Raw genomic sequence first — 20,220 nt, 5'->3', positions numbered from 1 at the left:
TCCTCTGAAAGTGACCTTTTTATTCTTCGCTCTCCATTGGTGGCAGCTCCTTCAGCATTTGAGTCGTTATATTGCTATTTTTTGGAATACCCTCCATCAGCATTTTAACCTCGTCAAATAATCCTCAATATCTACCTTTACAAAGATAATTTTGCTCCTCACCCTTTTTCCATTTTCCTCCTGCGTAGTGCTTCTATCGATTGCTCTACAAAACACACCAGCATGTGAGCACTTATATAAATGTAACCTTTCATTGCCTTACCCAAGTGTAATAAGGGAATATTATCAGATTACATGAAATGTGTCTGATTATATTAACTTTGCTCATCTGCAATTAAGTATTCATGAAACAATCTTGCACTAGGGGTTCTTCTGATTTCTTGATCAGCAGTCATCATGTGGTTTCAAATTAAAAAAACAAGGACAGAAAATTGTGACGCACAACTTAAGCACTTAACATGTCGATATCAAATTTACGATCTTTTATTTTAACTATTTGAAAACATTTATTTTGAAAATAATATCCTACACAAAATTTTCAAGCTTGAATGAATAACATCCACATACTGTATTTGTCATTGTGCTGAAAATAAGTCCACAACATTTTTAAAGAAGTAAACATACCTATCTGTGGTGGAATGTATCCAAAACAGAAGTCCAGGGGTCTCTTTGTTCGGTACAGATCACAGTAATAATCATCACCAGAATCTCTGCAGCAGTCATGGTATGGCTCAACTTCCTTTTCTAAACAATGACAGAAAAAAGGAACTAAATTCATGAACATTACCTTTATTAAAAATAAATTTAGAGTACCCAATTCCTTTTTTTTTCTAATAAAGGGGCAATTTAGTGTGGCCAATCCACCTAGCTTGCACATCTTTGGGTTGTGGGACTGAGACCTACGCAGACACGGGGAAAATGTGCAAACATCACACAGGCAGTAACCTGGGGCTGGATTCACTGTTGATCAGTGAAGCACAAATTGCCAGGCTATTCTTCAAGGACTCAACACAATCACAAACTCCACCACGACTGGATCTTTGGTCATGTTTGCAAATCTTCCAGGCGGTAAAGTTTAAGGTAAAGAGTGGAGTCTGCACATTCTCCCCGTGTCTGTGTGGGTTTCCTTTGGGAGGTTGTTTCCTCCCACAGTTCAAAGATGTGCAGATTAGTTGGATTGGCCATGTTAAATTGCCCTTAATGTCCAAAAGGTTGGGTGGGGTTACTGGGTTAAGGGGATAGGGTGGAGGTGTGGTCTTAAGTAGTGTGCTCTTTTCAAGGGCCGAGTTAAGCAGTGAGTTAGTATAATGTGGGAGATGCTGCCTGAAAAGGCGGTGGAAGCAGATTCAATAATACCTTGCAAAAGAGGGATTGAAGTCTGGAGAGAAATGGGACTTGCGTGTATCTCTGTCAAAGGGACAGCACGGACTCGATGGGCTGACTGGCCTCCTTACTGTGTGATTCTATGATTCCACAGCCCGGTGAGCAGGCACAAGGAGCCTCAGTTTAACTCGTGTGCAGAGCATGCCCCTGGCAGTGCAGTTTTCCCTCAGCGCCGTGCCCCAGGTGGCAGCCTCAATGAAGAGCTTGGACTGGATTCTCATTATTGGGACTATGTCCCTACGCCAGCGTCAAAACTGTGGAGTTTCACGCCAGAAAGACTGTCGTGATAGGGCCACAAATACCTAGCCTTGCAGGGGGTCAGCAGGTAGCAGGCATAGATCTAGCAGGTATTTTGTTCTGACCTTTGTATTGTTTCCGCAGGTGTGGTAAAACATTGTTCCAAAAGTTGTACCATTGCTCAATGTAATATGAATAATCGTACTCCGACCAAGCCCACCAGTCAAAGTAAATCCATGGTGTTGGGAGGAAATTTTCTTTTTCACCATAGATTAAACCACCATTCCATGAATAGTAACATCTCTTTCCAGCACCTTGCTGGTCCGGGAATCTACTTTGCATTGTGAGGTATGATGCTGGGGGAAAAAAAATATACCTTTTATATTTACATGATATAAAAGTCTGAGAACAAGCACTAACAGATTCAAAAATGGGCTTCTTCCCCATTGTTACCAGACTCCTAAACGACCATTTTATGGACATGGATTTATGGGCTAATCTGATCTCTTCACACATCTTCTCTACTGAGTAGTACTAGACTCCTGTATGCTTCACCCGATACCTGTGTCTATGGGCGCGATTCTCCGCCCCCCACGCCGGGTGGGAGAATAGCGGGAGGGCCTCCCGACATTTTTCACGCCCTCCCGCTGTTCTCCCCCCACGCCCGACCCACGCCATTAATCGCCGCTCGCCGTTTTTTACGGCGAGCGCCGATTCTCCGAGGCCGATGGGCCGAGCGGCCGGGCCTTCACAAGTACAATCGTTTGGGGCATCTGAGTGTCGTAATCAATATTTTTCCCGCTTCTGGACTGTGATAGAAAGATTCAACAACGCTCGTTAAGAAAACAAAACAAGGCTTTATTTACGAATTACAATTGCATGCAGAATTGGCTGAAACTTGGAGTCGGAGAGCAGTCAAATACAAACTGCTGGGTCCGTCTCAAGTCTGCGCTAGTACAGACAAATAGGACGATATTTATACATTATAGAATCAAGATAACATGAATACAGCTTGGTCAGGAATTTGATCAAAAGTAAAACATAAGTAATAATCATTAAACTGGCGTCACCTTGCTGACCTTTAGAGGACTTGGGGTCTCATCATTATCTTGTCTTTTGCTCGCATGTTTAAGAAATGGAGCAGATTTATTTAAGTATCGAAAATAACTATTTCTAGCTTATCTTGTGTATTTAGACTGCTCTGGGGTGTGACGACTTGAGTTTTTATCCGAGTTTAGAGTCAGCAAGTTTTCGGGTCAAGTTGACCTTGGCTGCTTGTATTTGTGCCTTAGGTTATGCGAAGTCAGTTTAAATTGTATTGTACCAAGAAACTTGACTAGTTTTCCCATCATGCCATTATTTGCTTCGCACAATACCACATGGGGGCCCGATTGGCACGGCAGTACCATGGCCGTGCCAAGGGGGGCAGAGGCCAGCGATCGGTGGGCACCGATTGCGGGCCGTGCGTCCGTGACGGATGCACTCTTTTCCCTCCGCCGCCCCGCAAAAATGTTGCAAAGCTCATTATGGTGCAGGCATGATGTTTGGGCATCAGAGGTTGAAAAAAGATCTAGTCTAAAAAAAATTGCTGTCAGACAGAGCGCCAGATCTTTCTGAGGAGCAATTCAAGAGTAGAAAAAAATACACCGTGACAAAAAGCACCCAGACAGAGCATCTGCTCTTTCCAAGAGCACTTCAGAATAGAAAAAATCCACCATAGAAAAAATATGGTCAGGCAGGAAGAGCTTCAGAGTTAATGGACTGTGAAGCGATATAAAAACAAACAAAGCAAACCCATTTTGAGATAGCTTTAAGTTGTCAGTTCGGAAACTTGCAAATGCAGCAATGAACCTGCAGAGCCTTGTAAAAGTCAATGGGGTGTGAAATTGAATGTAAACAATCAAGTACAAAGGGATAAATGCAGGCACACTGCAACAGTGAAACCACAAAATCTATTGAAACTTCAAGTGGAGTGAAATGCTTCTCCACGAAACAAGGTACAGAATGGCTTTGTCCTGTGATTTTAGGACAGACTGGCTGTAGCTGTTCTTTGTCCTGTTATGGGATGTTAAACATGAAGCAAAGCAAGCCTCACCGACCCAAAGTGACCCCCATCCCAGGGGAGACCCACGGCCTGGCCTCCTCTAGCCCAGCCCTCCCCCCCCCCCCGCCTCCCTTCACGACATCTGGCCAATGGCTGCTATGTTCTTTTGCTCCCCGGAGGTGAGTAGGTAGGGGTACTCTACTCTTGTTCGCCCTTGTAGTCTGTGGCACCTGGTCCCCACTTTTAAGGACCAGAAGTGATTCACACCCAGATGACTTCATAGAACATAGAACAGTACAGCACAGAACAGGCCCTTCGGCCCTCAATGTTGTGCCGAGCCATGATCACCCTACTCAAACCCACGTATCCACCCTATACCCGTAACCCAACACCCCCCCCCCCCCTTAACCTTACTTTTTATTAGGACACTACGGGCAATTTAGCATGGCCAATCCACCTAACCCGCACATCTTTGGACTGTGGGAGGAAACCGGAGCACCCGGAGGAAACCCACGCACACAGGGGGAGGACGTGCAGACTCCACACAGACAGTGACTCAGCCGGGAATCGAACCTGGGACCCTGGAGCTGTGAAGCATTTATGCTAACCACCATGCTACCCTGCTGCCTTCCTGCTGGGACAACACCGGGAGGCCACTGAATGTGACTTTGATTTCTCTAATAAGATTAAAATGAATGCAAATGCATTGTTATTAGTTTATTGCCCTTTCTGGGCAAGGTCTTTATCACCCTAGCTGGAGCAGCGGAAACTATTTTGCGCCCGGTGCAAATCCTGTTTTGGGCTTCTCCTGGGATTTGCACCGTGTGCAACACAGCCTGGGAATCGCCTCCAAAGTGGTTGGGTCAGTGAGCCAGTTTCTGAAGAGATGGCATCATACATTGGGGAACCAGAGTAGTCATCCCTGCACCAGGACGAGAGTTGCTCCTGGCTGAATTGCATGATGTCCATCCACGTATATCTAAAGTGAAGATACTCACCAGGAGTTACATATAATGGGCTGGCATCAGTGCTGAAATTGAGCATCTGGTGAAGCTCTGTGAATAGTGCCAAATACAACAAAGGTTGCCTACTACACCCCCGCTGCATCCTTGGGAATAGCAGGGACGGCCATGGGTACGATTTCATGCCGATCATATAAGGGACAAGGTTTTTGCTTTTTGTTGATGCCCATTCAAAGTGGATGGAAGTGTTTGAAACAAAGTCTACGACATTGCATGTCACAATTGAGAAATTTTGTCCATGTTTTTCTACCCACTGAAGTCTTAGCGTTGAATTATTGAACAGCTTTCCCAAGTGCTGAATTCCTTAAATGTTATAATCGTACACCTTACCACCCCGCATTCTAACAGGCTGGCTGAGCAAGCAGTCTAAACCTTCAAGAGAGGCCTTAAGAAGCAATCAGGCAACCCTGGAAACCAGAATCTCACGATTCCTTCTGGGCTATAGAACCACTCTGCACTTTACAATGGGTGTGCTGCTTGCAGAGAGGGAGGGTAGAGGCAAGTCAGTGCAATCAGAAGAAAAATCATTATTCAGGTGAATCAATGATTGTTATGTTAGAAATTTTGGAAGCGGCTCGAGTTAGATCCCAGGAGTCATTGTATAAAAACAGGACCTTTGTCTTACCAAGTGGATTGAAAAGGAAGAATCGTCCTGAAACATGTGGACCGTTTATGAGGACGAGAGTTGTCCCAGCAGCTGGTACTGCCACCTGAAGCCATGTTGCCAGCAAGAAACATTGTTGACGACCAAAGCAGTGAAGTACTGAGCCAGCCTGTGACAGGCAAGTTTGTCCTCACCATGGAGAGGGATGAAGGTGAGTTACCAGTACCTGAGGAGATGCAGGCTGTAGTGGTTTCTGCAGAAACACCCCTGTGACAGCACCCGCCACAGAGGAGTTGCGCCACCCCACTAGAAATCAGAAACCACCTGAAAGACTCAATTTATGATGGATTAATTGCCTGTGTTTAATGTTCTGATTGTTGGAGACTAAGTAACTTAATTATTATCAACGTATAAAAGAACTCAGAGGGTGGGATGTGGTGTTGTCACCTTTAAGGGGTGATCTGTCGAGAAAGTCACAGGGCCCAGGTAACCAATCAGGGACCAGGATGGGGGACATCACACCTCGCATGAGTCTCTGTATCAGTTTGTTCCTGGCAGCTGATTCGCAGCCACAAGGGTACAAGCCTCTGCATTGTAGTTATATGTAAATAAACATCACATCTGTTATTTACCTAATTGGTGAACGGAGAAATATTACATTCACCATCCAGGGAGAAGGCAAAGAGTATCTAAAAGAAAATTGTCTCCTTGTGCTATGTCCCAGAAAATCCCTTAATTTTGCAGAAATTTATTTCCTCATTCCTGACAGCCACCCAAGGCAGAAAATTATCAAATTGCCATAAAAGATCAATGGCGTGAAATATTAACTGATCTGTTCTCTCCAAAGATACTGCTTCAAGTGCTGAGTATTTCAATGTCCACAGCATTTTGCTTTTGTAGTAAAAAAGATTAATAGCAAGAGACAGATCCCAGAAGTGCAGGCTGACAATGTTAGATGAAGCCTCAACACTGGCGTGGAACTGCTCATTTCTGTGCTGTAAATTTAGTAATAACTGACTTGAAAAATCAGCAGCCCAATTTTGGCTATTAAAGTTATCTGCAAGATGGTTTTATTTGAGGCAGAGATTCAAACTCTTTCTTCTTCTTGAGAATCTACTGTAAAACAGAATTATCAAGTTGCCTGCATCATCTTTTTTTCACTGACAAATGAAATCAATTAAGTGGAAGGTCTTGCAGCTTTCAGTGGGCTACGAGAAAGAAATGTTTAATCTTCTCACATTAGCATTTCTGATTGCAAAACCTGGAAGTAAACCATTACCTTGAGGCTCTTTAACACCATATCCATAATAATATATGCTATTTCCCCATGTAAAGGCGTTGTCAAATATCGCCTGCCAAAATGAGCAGGGGCAAGGGGAAGTGTCATTGCTCCAGTAAGACTCGGGTTCCCTCAAATACCAATCCATGCATTTTTGTCTTGGGTTTATTGTGGAATGGTTATTTCTTTCTAGTCGGTATGCCCACAGTCCATTTTTACCTAGAATTATAAGGTAACAGAGATTAAAATGTAAATCCTGCAATCCACAAAAGGCACATTTAACCACTTAAATGGTGGGCTGGTTTAGCTCAGTGGGCTAGACAGCTGGTTTGTGATGCAGTACAAGGGCAGCAGCCGGGGTTCAATTCCCGTACCAGCTGAGAATTCTGAATTTTCCTTCTGTGTACCTGAACAGGCGCCGCAATGAGGTGACTAGGGGCTTTTCACAGTAACTTAATTGCAGTGTTAATGTAAGCCTACTTGTGACAATAAAAAGGATATTATTATTTTGTATGTTTTAAGAGACACGTTTATTTGCTGATAGCTCATGTTGTCAGAAAAGTTGTTTGAAATGTTTTGTCCTACCAACAGAACGTTGTGGGCTAGACAATCCATGTCCGCGATTCTCTGCTCCCCATGCCGGGTGGGAGAATCACAGGAGGGCCGGGCGAATCACGCCACGCCGCCCTGGCACCCCCCCGCGATTCTCCCACCCCCCCCAAAATGGCGTGTCACCTTTTGCGACACGCCGCTCGGAGAATCACCGCTCGCCGTTTTTCCCGGCGGTTGGCGATTCTCCGGCCCGTATGGGCCGAGCGGCCTGACGACCCCGACCGGTTCACGCCTGGTCGCTGCCAGCGTGAACATCACGCGACAGGTAAGCGTGGGGCCTGTGGGGGGCGGAGAGAGGATCGAGCACCATGGGCGTGCTCGTGAGGTGACTGGCCCGCGATCGGTGCCCACCGATCGTCGGGCCGGCGTTTCTGAGAGACGCACTCTTTCCCCTCCGCCGCCCTGCAAGGTCAAGTCGCCACATCTTGCGGGGCAGCGGAGGGGAAGACGGCAACCGTGCAGGCGCGGTTGACATCACTTAGGCGCCGCTGGCCGCGTCATTGACACAAGCGTCAAGGCCCAGCGCCCGAGATTCGCACAATGCCGGTCCTAGCCCCCTTGGGGGAGGGGGGGGGGGGGAGAATAGGGGGCGAGGAGCGGCCTCCGACGCCGGAGTGAAACACTCCGGGTTTCACTCCGGCGTCAGCCGTTGCGGAGAATCGCGCCCCATATCTTTGAAAGTAAAATTCTGCCATTAACCTGTTAAAAGGGTAATGTTTCACAACTATGAAACTTGTCTGTTACTAACCTATCTTCTCATTGAGGTAAGTTCAGTTCTGAAATTAATATCGGATTATCATTGGATCTTTAGCCCCTTGAAGGCAGGTACTCCTCCAATCGGTAAGTGCACCAAATGTTGTGGGGCTGAAGCTGAAAAATGTTGAGGATTTAATTCCTGATTTGTGCCAAATGTGCTCATTTCAGCCAGGGTGTTTCTGTAATGCCTGCAGCTTGTTAGAGGTGGAAGCAAATTATCAATGTTCCTACTCGTTATCCAGTATTCAGAGGATTGGAGTTGTATATTCCTGTCAATAACCCATTGTCAGGTACCTCACTTGAAGAGAATTGTGAAGCTGATTGCAATGTGGAAATGTCCTTGGTATAAATGAATCCTTTGAGGTAGTGAGAGGTAGGGATGTTATTTTTAAATTCCTAACCATCCAAGTTTTCTCCTAACCAAAATGAATCATGCTTATTTAATAACTGTTAAAAAAACTGGAATTTGAAAATCTTTTGAAGACATTTGATATATCCTGGAATATTTTAAAGATTTTTCTAAATTTTGATTTGCTTTACTGTGTTATGTTCAAGGTAACATTTAAAACAATACTATTCTTGATCTTTAAAGAAGAACCAACCTGTTTTAAATCCAGGATACCTATCTGGATGGTAGATCTTTTCAGGTGGCACATCAAATCTGGTGTGAGGGTCATTAAAGACCATGTTTGAATCAAGGTATGATCTCAGAGATGCACTATAAATTAAAAAGAATGGAAGTACAATAATTAATTGATCAGTCAATTAAGTAAAATTTAAGAGTGAAGCCTGAAAAAATAGGAGAGGAATGAGAAAGGGGACTTGCATAAAAGAAAGTAAAATGACCTCATGGATACTGTGTAAGACCAACATTTGTTGTTTGATTGTAGCAGTACCATTGACAATGAACTTCTCTACTGGAAATCTTTCTTAAAGTAAAGTAGCCATAGTCTCAGATGACCAGAGGCTGCTTTCCCCTTTGAGGGGGAGAGCTAAGTGATTTAACCTGAGGATCACCACACCTCAGGCGAGGGGCAAGGTTGAGAAGACGGGCTTTCATGAATAACTTCAGCCGGTACAAGAATTGAACCTGCACTGCTGGACTTGTTCTGCATCATAAACCAGCTGTCTAGCCAACTGAACTAAACCACCTATCCCACCCAGGCTAAATTACAAACTGTAAGTTGTACTTACCTATAATAGCCCATAAGAGCATAGTTACTATAGTCGGACTTTGCATCATATTTCCAGTTCATTCCACCGTCTTTGAATTGAATTAAACAAAAGGAGAAGATGCCATCAGTTGTTAGAACTGCCTGGTACGTATTTGTCTGAAAAAGAAAAAGTCGCATTTGTTATTCCATTAATGTAAAACTATTAGTAAATTTCAAAGTAAAGTAAGGAACACTTGAGAAACAACTTTTCAGCTATGTTTGACCAAGTTAAATCTGAACATGTTGTATTATGGATCTTAAACTATACTAGTACGAGGGAATTGGTGTGTGCATGGGGCTAGAAGGGGGAGGGTGGAGGTTGATTGTGGGCACACAGCGGTCCATGGTTCTAATATGGAGCCAGGCACATGCTGCTGTCAGTTGGCTACCAATTTCAGACAGGGGCTAGAAACAAATGTTAGGCACCTGATTGCTGCAGTACCTGTTTTTTTTAAAATGGGAAATGCAGAAGTGAATTTCAAGGCAAATGTGTCATCTGTATTTTAGATAGATCTGAAGCACAGTGCCCCAAATTCCGGCCGTCCAAAAATCAGAGTTGTCTGAAAACTGGACATCTTTGGAATGTGCCATGCATCAATTTTAATTGTGTGAAATACTACAAAAAGCACTTAACCTAGACAATGTGTCTAGGTGCTGCATTAGAGCGGTGTGACACCCAATTGGTTATCTCCCTACACCATTCCCACACTTTGAGCAACTCTACCCTACCCTACCCGACCTGGCTTGCCCAACCTGGCTTGCCCTGAACCGTCGCCGATGATCCGAACTGCCCAAGCCAAAATCCAGCAAGGTCTGAAATTCAGCATGGCTTGGTCCTGGCTGGTTTTGGGATAGTAGGTTTTGGGACACTATACTGTATGAGACAGTATTTGATTGAACTTAGCAAAAACATTATATCATTAAGCATTCTGCAGAAGCAAGCACAACGTTTTCAGAGCTTATTATTGTTTATGAAAGTTCACGATAGATTGCATCACCTTCATTGAAAAAACTATGGATTTGGAAAATGTTCATCAATGAATTGAAGAAATATGTTTACAACTCTCAAGGTTGTAAATGCATCCGCTCATGCATGTTTGATTTTTTAAAAAGTTAAAAGTCACAAGAACTCAATTTATAATGATAAATTAGAAATTTAGTGTTTCCTTTGGCATTGCGAATACACTCTTCACAGTATCGTTCAGAACTAATCAAATTCTGTAATCGTAAGAAGGTAGCAGCAAAGGGTAAAAATATTAAAATTGTAGAATGGTGGACGTGGCACAATAATTGGAAGTTAATCAATACATACACCCTCAGGGTCTGTGTTTTGATATCCAGAATATGGAAGGACGTTTTCCCAGGTGATCTTGAGTGCCCATTTTGGTTTGAAGCTTGAAATGTTAAGTTCTGATCCATAGTATTCATTGACTTTCTCCTTAAGGTTTTTCTCAAATGTTTCACCATGGGTATCAGTTCTTATTTGGAAGTCGTATACCTGAAATGGATGAAAAAATATATAGAATGTCCTCTTTTTAGTTAATCTTTCATTTGCACAAGCCCAGAGAGACTTTTATTTTGTGAAATTAGCAATATAAAGCTGAAACTGATTATTCATAAATTTAACCCTATTCTAAAATAATTGTAATTTAATAACTATTGTCCAAATAGCTGGAATTTTGCTGTGCCTCCCCAGGGTTGGGCGGCTGCTAGTTGGGTAAAATTGGGCAACATGGCACCACCCCACCCACTCCTGCTGCGATTGTATCAGTGACAGGGAAGTGTCGGGCTGCTGGCTCGTCTGTGGGTCAATTGAGGTTTTTGGGTGACCAATTAATGGCCACAGAAGGGCCTTCTCCCACCACCATTGTGACTTTACCTACAGTGGGGGAGGCTGGTACCAAGAGTCCAGCCCGCCAGTCACTGGACTGGTGACTGGACAAGGGAAGGATGCTTCACCTTTGAGTCTCCTATGCCCTTTGGAGGCCCAACCCAAGATAAGTCTTCCCCTCACTCTGTTTACCCCTCACCCTGACAATCCCAGCCCCAAACACCCTTACCAGGGCCTGCTAGCCTGTCCCCAGTGACTTCCTGCACTGACCTCGCAGTCTGGGCTCCGTTGGCATGTCTCGATTGGGGATTTGCTGCAGTCCCAGCAATGGCCACAACTCTGAGTGGTACTGCTGGCACTTTATTGCTGGCAACCTCAAAGATAAAACATCCACCTGGAAGGGTGCAGAAGGTCCACTTCAAACCGTTAAATGCTTTGGTGTGAGCTGGTGAACCAAAGGCAGGTTTGCCACCGAGTTAATGCTGGATGGTGGTGGTTGGGGGGGGGGGGGGGGGCACTCTAAGGAACCCACTCCCAGCTTACCCAGAAGGTTCTGATTTAATACCAACAACTCTTTACTTTTTCAGCTAAGTTTTTAGAAAAACTTTTCTGTGGAGCCAGGAACAGCATGACTGTTTCCCGAACTCCACAATCATCACAATAAAATCCCTCCTCAAGCGTCGTCCTGGCCTATTGCCCAGTCTATCTGCCTTCCAGGGCTGACTTCAAGTTCTTGTCAACTACTATTAAAATTATGCTCAAGTCTAGAATCCCAATTTTGGGACTGCCTTGAGTGAGTCATGTGGGCAATGTGGGACCTGTCCAGATGCATGTTTGGGTCCAAATATAGACCGAGATGAATTTTTATCCCTTGGTATCCTGGACTTAGTACCAACGAACTGTGCAGTGATGCTGCTTTTTACAGGTGCAGTACCCTGGCCAATTGTTTTTTCCTTTTCAGAATAATTGAGTCAATTGGTAGATTTGGCTCAGATTTTATAGCAATTCTGCAAAATTCCAAAGCTGGTGGTACATTACAACTTTATTGTGTGAGGCAATACACTTCACAACATCAATGGGTGCCCCTTGTCTTTAAGAGTTATGTTAGACACCGCTGAGAAACCTTCAATCTCTTCAACATTTCTGTTTAGTTTTTCAGAGCATTCCTGGTGACCAATAGTAGAACAGGTTGACTGCGGATGCTAGAATTTGTTAACTAGCCACTGAAAAGGCGACAACTATAATGTTTTGGAGTATCTGCCATTTCTTTTTCAGGCTTTAAATCCATACTAGTTTCTGAGAGGTCCTCATTGTGTTGGAGCTACCGTATAAAATATTTATTTTAATACCGTTTAAATTATGATTCTCAAATATATATATGTCTGACCATTTATTGTCTTAAAAAGATGAAGTATGAACCTCTGTACCTGGTAGTAAATGGATCCTATTCCTCTTGTTAAGTCTGCATCATCCCAGAAAACAGCAATCATTGGTGGTGTCCACAAAGAAAAGTATTCACTGAATGCCCAGAATGGACTTGAGTACATATACTGCAGATAATCATTTTGTCTTTGAAATGTAATCAGGCCATTATCTGAAAACTATATAAAGGTGATTCGTTACATTGAGTTTCATATTGTGCTGTTCTTTTTACCAGGATAAGATGGTACATCGGTATTAAATGAACATTACTTATCCTGTAAATTATTGTATTATTTTCTTTCTTTCTCAGAACTGTACTAATTTACCATAACAGAAGTAGCACATCTGAGTCAACAAAAAATACTTTAGTTTTATTCTATTTTACAGCTGTATGCTGTCCTTTGCCATCATCATGCTGAGTTATGTTACTCATAAGTGTGCGTTAAAATTTCTCCAAATGATCAAGCTTTACTTCAGGCAATGAGTGTTAGGAAACTAATAATCTTCCATTTGGTGGAGGGGGGAGGAATCAGAATCCTGTTCACACTTCATTTGGACCAAAAAATAAATTTTCAGCATAAATCATTGGCAGTGCACAGGTACAGGACTATTTGTTGATATTTCCCCTGTCCTATGATGGGAACTGTGATAAGTTACAAAAGTTCAATTACAACCCAACTTCGAATCAGCTAAGGCAGAAGGACAGATCAAAGCTGGCTCCTCCCCGTTCTGTTTCCCTCAATGCATATTCAGAAATACTGTCAGGTGGGATCATGTGATCCTTGCATATTTTAAATATAAAATAAATGATTCATTGATATATTCTATGGGAAAGTAGCAGTAATGCAATGAACTATTTATTATTGAACAATTTAATATTGAAAGCATGGTCAGCGCAGGCTTGGAGGGCCGAAGGGCCTGTTCCTGTGCTCTACTTTTCTTTGTCCTTTTGAAACAACTTTTACGTTTAACAGTCAAATGCGCTTATCAAGAAAGGTTTAAATAAGATTTCTGGGAAGGCTGATTTAACATGCGTTCAAGAAGGTTTTATTTTAAAACTGATTTTTAAAAAGGAGAATCATAGACATACATATAATCTGTAGTAAAATGCATCATCAAAAGGAAAGCCCTGTGGGATCCTAATAATTGGAGAGTTGAAGTCACGTCCTTCTACAAAGAGTTGTGTATCACCAACATCGTATCCATAGTTAAATAGCCGTTTCGCTGTTAAAAACATAAATCAGAATATCTGTGTAATTTAAAGTTCAACACAATTAATATATTTTAACAAAGATTAGGCTGAAGAGAAGACTGTATTTTTAGTTCACACCCATGGTGTGAGTTGAGAGAATGAATACTCAATGACAAATAAGTAACTATATCAAAAAGAAGTTCAAATATTCGCACCAATATAAATATGTTTGTTGACATAAGTGGCATTTATGAGCATCTTCCCGGTAAATTATTTCACAAACATATTATCATTAGTCTAAAAATAATTCCACTGCCCTCCCGCCTTCTTTTCTATTTTTAAAAACTTTTATTTGACTCCTTCTCTATTGGTAAGGTTAATGAATTGTCACAGGGAAAATCAAAGGCCAGTTTGGTGTAAAGAAGCATTGTGGCATGTGCCACTCCACCAAGCTCAGGCCTTCAATTTCAATTTTTAATTTTTGTTTGTGAGCGATGATAGGGCAAGTCAGCTAGTTCTTACTCAAACACAATAAGTTGTATTTGTAAAATACCTACATGTAACCAAATCAAATAAAGAAACTCCTACAGGGCAGTACATGCTGGGAAACAAGGATACATCCAGTGCTAATAAATTACTTGAGGAGAGAAAAAGACACGTGCAACAGAAGCTGCATAGATGCCAGACACATTGTCGGCCAAACAACAGAACCACAATGATCAGCACGACAGGAGAAATTTCTATAAAACCCTGAAGACTGTGTATGAACCTCCCTCATGGGACTACTTACCTGTTCTCAGCACTGATGGGGAATCTCTCCTGATGGAGAGGGCAGTTAACAAAAGAGCTGGGCTGAGTACTTTAGGGATATGCTTAATTGCCCATACAGTGTAAATGGTTTAGCCACAGACAAGCTTTCAAACTGGCCTAAATATGAAAACCTGGACAGCAAATTCTCTGTTGTGAAGATTGACAAAGCCACCTGATCTGAACCCTCAAGGAAAGCTCCAGCCTCAGACAGGATCCTAGGAAACGTTTACAAATTTGGGGGACCCCATCTAGCCATCAAACAAACACAATTGTAGCACGGAATGTGAGATGAATACATCATTCCTCAGAAGTTCAAGGATGCCACAGTTCACCTCTACAAAAGAAAAGGATAAAATGCTGTGTGTGACAACCACAGAGGAATCTTGCTGTTTGTGAAGGCCTGTAAGACTCTAGCAAATGTTCTGCTCAAGAGACTGGTGAGCCACATATCTTCATGTGTAGTGCCAGAAATTCAAAGTGATTCAGGAGCAAAGGCACTTGATCTTTACCTTACAGAAAATACAAGGGAAATGCCGCCAATAGCAAATGGACTTTACTGTGCCTTTGTTGACCTAACAAAGGCCTTTGACACAGTAACTAGAGAGGCTGTGTGGAAAGATTTAGCCCAGCTTGGATGTCCTGATAGAGCAATAAATCTGATACATCAGTTTCAGAATGGAATGATGGCTGACTGTGGTGAATGAACTGACCCCTTTGATGTAACATGTTGTGTGAAGCAGGGGCGTATCATGGCCCCAGTGCTCTTCAGTGTATTCTTTTCTGCCTTTTTTTCTGGGGCACTTAATAAAAATGTTGGTGGCATATATATAAAATTCAGAGTGGATGATAATCTTATCCACCTGAGATGACTGAAATCATCAGTTTTAGGAAGATTGAGATGCTTCACCAATCACCCTCAATTTCTGACTATACCCTACCTGCTAGAACTATCAATGCCACAACCCTGAAGATAAGTTCACCTGGCTCGGAAGGACAACTTGCAGAAATTTCTGCATTTACGGGGAAGTACCAAATGGAATTTGTCCATTTACACAAGAAACTGCGCTGTGTACAAAGCTGCCCTATATGCATGTGAAATATGGACTGCCAGCTGCAGAAATACTGAACAGTTGGGCAGGTTCCACACTCGATGTATTTGGGTTATTATGCGCCTGAGATGGGCTATGATGACAAAGTGCCGAACGCAGGTATTTCAAAAAGCAGAAATGACTTCAACTTAAGCGCTCATTTCCAGACTCCTTGGGAAAATCCCTAAGGTAACTATATATTCACAACTTGGATTGCGTTTGTAAGGTAGGCCAAGATTAAGTTTCGGGACCCCTCGAAAGTGAACCTCAGGAAATGTGGTATGTTCAGCACAGATTTTAGAAAAATGCCCAAGAACGAGCTGCCTGGTGGACGGTCTAAAGTAGTTGCACCGTTTCTTTCAAACAGCAAAAAATACAGGCAGCAAAGAACAAAAGGTAAGCTAGAAGAGTTGGGGAGTCGCAACAAAGTCTAACAATTCATCCTTGCCAGCAGTGTGGAACTTTGTGCAGTTCTGCAATTGGGCTACACAGCACAACAGACTCTCCGCAAGCAAGAAACAGCCATCTTTGTTACAATTCCATTGTGTGTGATGGAAGCATAAGTACCATGCAGTACTATACCTTTACAAATGAAGCCATCACCTTCATATCCTTCCTTACAGGAACATGTGTAGAATCCCAATGTATTGTTACATATTCCATTATTCTGATCACAGCCGTGTTTACCAAGTGCACATTCATCAACATCTGGTCAGAAACACAAATATAAATGTTTTAAATATATAAAATCATTTCTCCATGTCCTAATCTATAGCAAAAATAGTCAGTCTAAGATGATATTTGTGTTTTTAAAAAATATTTTTATTGATGTTTGGAGTTAAATATAAAAGACTGGGTTTTGCATGTAAAATACAATGCAACAATAAGAACAACAAAAAATCAAGACAAGATTTGAGCCCCTCACTGTTACCATAACCGTGGCTGGTGCTCCAATACTAATTTACTAATTTACATTTACAACTTTACAGTAGTGTTTGTTTGTTACAGTGAGTTGAGGGGTTTCATTTGGGGCTCCTACTGCTTGGCGTTAAGGTTTCACCCAGCTTTCCCCACATTTATATAGATATAGTTGGGACTCCATTCCACTGGTGGGGTAGGGAGGTCCCGTTCCCCCCTTGAGTTTGAGTTTTCCAAGGACGATGGGTCCATTCACTTTCCCGATTTCTCCCTGTGTAGGTGAGGTCTGTGACCCCTCCAGCGGGTGGATCTTCTCCCCATTCTTTCTCTGTTCCTCACAAGCTCCCTCCCTCAAGGCAACCTCCCTGCCACCTCTTTTCTTTCCCCCAACTGCCTCCACCCTAGTAGAAGTCTCCTCGTGGCAATCAATGAGGTGGAGGCCAGGACATCCGCCCCCTTCCATGTCCAGAGATCTGGATGCCCGACACCCTGAAGACCGCCACAAATGTGCACTCCGACATTCCGTTCCATTCCAATTCCCGCTGCATAGGACATAGCCTCGAAGAAGGCTGTCCGGAACTCCCCAAGTCTGGGGCAGGACCAGAACAGGTTGGCCGCGCCCCCCTGTCAACCCCAGCATTGTCCTCCACCTCCGGGAGGAATTCACTTATACGTGCCTTGGTACGGTGTGCTCTGTGTACTATCTTGAGCTGCATCAGGCTTAGTCTGGCTCAGGAGGGGGTGGAGTTGACTTTATGCATTGCCTCGTTCCAGAGTCCTCCCTTATCTCCATTGATATTTCCTCCCCCCACTTTGTCCAGTGGAGTCCTGACCTTTTCGATAAGTTGTCTATAAATGTCACCGCATTTGTCATCTCTTAACTATTGCAGCCCTATCATTGTGTCCAGGAATGTGTGTCTAGCTCTCTGGGGGAACATTTTTGTCTCCATGCGGAGAAAATTACGCAGCTGCAGATATCTAGTCCATTCCCTTTCGTAAGTTGGAATCTCTCTGTAAGTTCCCCCAGAGTCACCAGTCTGTCGTCCACATATAAGTTCTCTACTGTTAGCGTCCTCTGTAAACTGGTTCCTCATCCTAAGGGTGGCTACTAGCAATGGGCTCCTGGAGTGTGTGTGTGTGTGTGTGTGTGTGTGTGTGTGTTGGGGGGGGGGGGGGGGGGAGTAATGCAGTGACTCGTGCCTGGAGAGATGTCCTCGTGCAGGAGGCCTCCTCCATTTGGACCCAGTCCACCTCTGGCTCCCTTAGCCACCCCCTCTGCATTGGCTGTCCAGTGGTAGAACAGAAAATTCAGTAAGGCCAGAACTTCCATGTGCCACCCTTTTTATGAAATAGACTTACGTACCCTTGGAACTCTTCCCCCCCCCCCTCTCCATCCCCGCACCTCCAGACGAGGGCCGTGATTCTCCCCCACCCGCCGGGGCAGGGGGTCCCAGCGTGTTGGTGTAGCGTGAATCACTCCAGCGTCGAGCCGCCCTAAAGGTGCGGACGCCTCCACACCTTTAGGGGCCAAGCCCTCACATTGAGGGGCTAGGCCTGCGCCGGAGTGGTTCCCGCTCCGCCGGCTGGCGTGAATGGCCTTTGATGAAGACCATGGCGAAGGCGGAAGAAACAGAGTGCTCCCACGGCACAGGCCCGCCCGCAGATCGGTGGGCCCCGATCGCGGGCCAGGCCACCGTGGGGGCACCCCTCCAGGGTCAGATCACCACCCCCAGGACCCAGGCGCCCGCCCGCGCCGCCAAACCTGCCGGTCAGGTAGGTGTTTTGATTCCCGCCGGCGGGAGAGGCTTGTCAGGGGTGGGACTTCGGCCCATCGTGGGCCGGAGAATCGCCGCGGGGAGCCCGCCGACCGGCGCGGCGCGATTCCATCCCCCTCGCCGAATCTCAGGTGGCGGAGAATTCGGGACACGGCGGGGGTGGGATTGACGCCGGCCCCGGGCGATTCTCTGACCCGACTGGGTGGTCGGAGAATCCCGCCCCAGGAGTGATCTGAATACGAAGAGGAACCTAGGCAGCACGTTTATTTTGACAGTCTGTGCCATTCCGATTGGCAAAAGAGCGAGTGGGTCCCATGTTTTCAGGCCCCTCTTCACCTCCTCCATCAGGCTGGAGAAGTTCCATTTGTGGAGCCTCTTCCAGGTGTGGGTCACTTGGATCCCCAGGTACCTGAACTTGGTTTGGCTTATTTTAGATGGCAGTTCTTCCAGCTCCACAACTCCCTCTCGGGGTTTACCGGGAAGATTTCTCTCTTTCCCCAGGTTCAGTTTGTAGCCTGAGAATGCATTGAACATCCTCAGGATTTGGATTATCTTTCCCATGCTGGCTAGACAGTTCAACACGTAGAGGAATAGGTTATCTGCATCGAGTCAGACTCTATGCTGTCTGCTCCCTTTTCGAATGCCCACCCACCAATCTGTCGATCTACGGGCGCTGGCAAGCAGCTCAGTTGCAAGTGTGAACAGGAGCTGCCTTGTTCCCCTGTACAGCCAGAAGTACTCGGAGCTGGTTGCATTTGTTTATGTGCTTGCATCAGGAGTGCAGGAGCTTTACCCACGTGGTAAACCCTGCTCAGAACCCAAACGTTTTAAGCATTTCCACAAGGTACCTCCATTCTACTCAATCGAAGGCTTTCTCAGCGTCCAGGGAAATGTCCTCTCCCCGAAATGGCTCATTATTACGTTCAGAAAGCATCTAATGTTCGCTGTTAGTTGTCTGCCCTTGACAAACCCGGTCTGATCTTCCGCGATCACTTCTGGCAGGCAACTCGGCAGTCACCTCACCAGTGCTTTCACTAAAACTTTCATGTCAGTATTAGAGAGAGAGATGGGTCTGTATGATCCACACTCTGTCGGGTCTTTGTCCTTCTTGGGGATCAATGAGATCAAGGTCTGTGGCAACATGGGCGGCACGGTGCTCTTCGACAATGAGTCATTGAACATTAAAATGCTATTTGTACATTGCATCCTTTCAGATAAGTAAATAGATTTGGAATAGCAGTTATTAATTTACAGAATAAGGGTGCCAAGATGGCAGTGAACCAAATCAGTCAATATTTGTGACAAGGTATTTTAGCATTAAAAACATGAGAAATGACCTATTTCCAATATATTAGGCTGCTATTTCCTTCTGCTCTTACGATCTCTTCAAATAAGTTAATCAAAACGATAACATCACTTTCTCTTCCTTTCTCGTTGGCTTTGTGAAACAAATGTCAATTCCATTTCCTCCCCTCCCAGGATAGGATTTTACATTTGAAAGTCACCATGTCTGTAATTTTGGTTACAAATCTTCTTCATGCCATGCTTTATCATCATGCATTGGAGTAACAACATGTTGCATTGTCACACCAGCTTATACCAACGCCTGCCTGTATATGATTATTGATTAATATGTAATTCTGTGTAACTAATAAAAATGTAGTCCTTTGAAAAACCTTTTAAAAAGTAAAAATTATTTTTTATTTTTTAAAATATTATTCCATTTTTAAATGTTCTTTCAAGTGAATGCTACCCCACACTTGTAAAATCACTTCTCCAGGGCCAGGGAGGTTATTCATCAGCAATTATGATTTAGTAAACTGTTAAAAATCCCTTTGCAACAAAGATTGAAATTTTCATTGTTTTTTAGAGTGAGAATAAGGTATAGAAAGTTGAAGTTTATTAAACCTGTGCAGATTGTATCACTGACAGCAACTTCTGGTTTTCTGCATTTAACTGTGGTGAGATGTTATCAGTTTTACATAATAAAAACGGTGAGTGCTGGTATTTCCACTGCCGTTACCATCACAAAT

The 20,220-nt window shown here is 43.9% G+C and overlaps 1 protein-coding gene across 1 annotated transcript in view; it reads right to left on the bottom strand.

Moving 5' to 3' along the window:
• The window catches only part of LOC119975649 (mucin-4-like), a 115,412-nt gene that overhangs the window by 72,873 nt on the left and 22,319 nt on the right, over nt 1-20,220 (bottom strand). Inside the window, exons 8-15 of the mRNA XM_038815431.1 lie at nt 16,077-16,202; nt 13,495-13,628; nt 12,410-12,583; nt 10,464-10,649; nt 9,132-9,268; nt 8,540-8,655; nt 6,570-6,788; nt 625-744 (exon numbers count right to left, since the gene is read on the bottom strand). Coding sequence (XP_038671359.1) covers nt 625-744; nt 6,570-6,788; nt 8,540-8,655; nt 9,132-9,268; nt 10,464-10,649; nt 12,410-12,583; nt 13,495-13,628; nt 16,077-16,202 — 1,212 coding nt within the window. The remainder of the gene's footprint in view (nt 1-624; nt 745-6,569; nt 6,789-8,539; nt 8,656-9,131; nt 9,269-10,463; nt 10,650-12,409; nt 12,584-13,494; nt 13,629-16,076; nt 16,203-20,220) is intronic.

Source organism: Scyliorhinus canicula, chromosome 13 (assembly GCF_902713615.1).
Source record: "Scyliorhinus canicula chromosome 13, sScyCan1.1, whole genome shotgun sequence".
Lineage (NCBI taxonomy): Eukaryota > Metazoa > Chordata > Chondrichthyes > Carcharhiniformes > Scyliorhinidae > Scyliorhinus > Scyliorhinus canicula.
The sequence above is the reverse complement of the archived record's forward strand: the minus strand, read 5'-3'. Positions and strand labels throughout refer to the sequence as shown.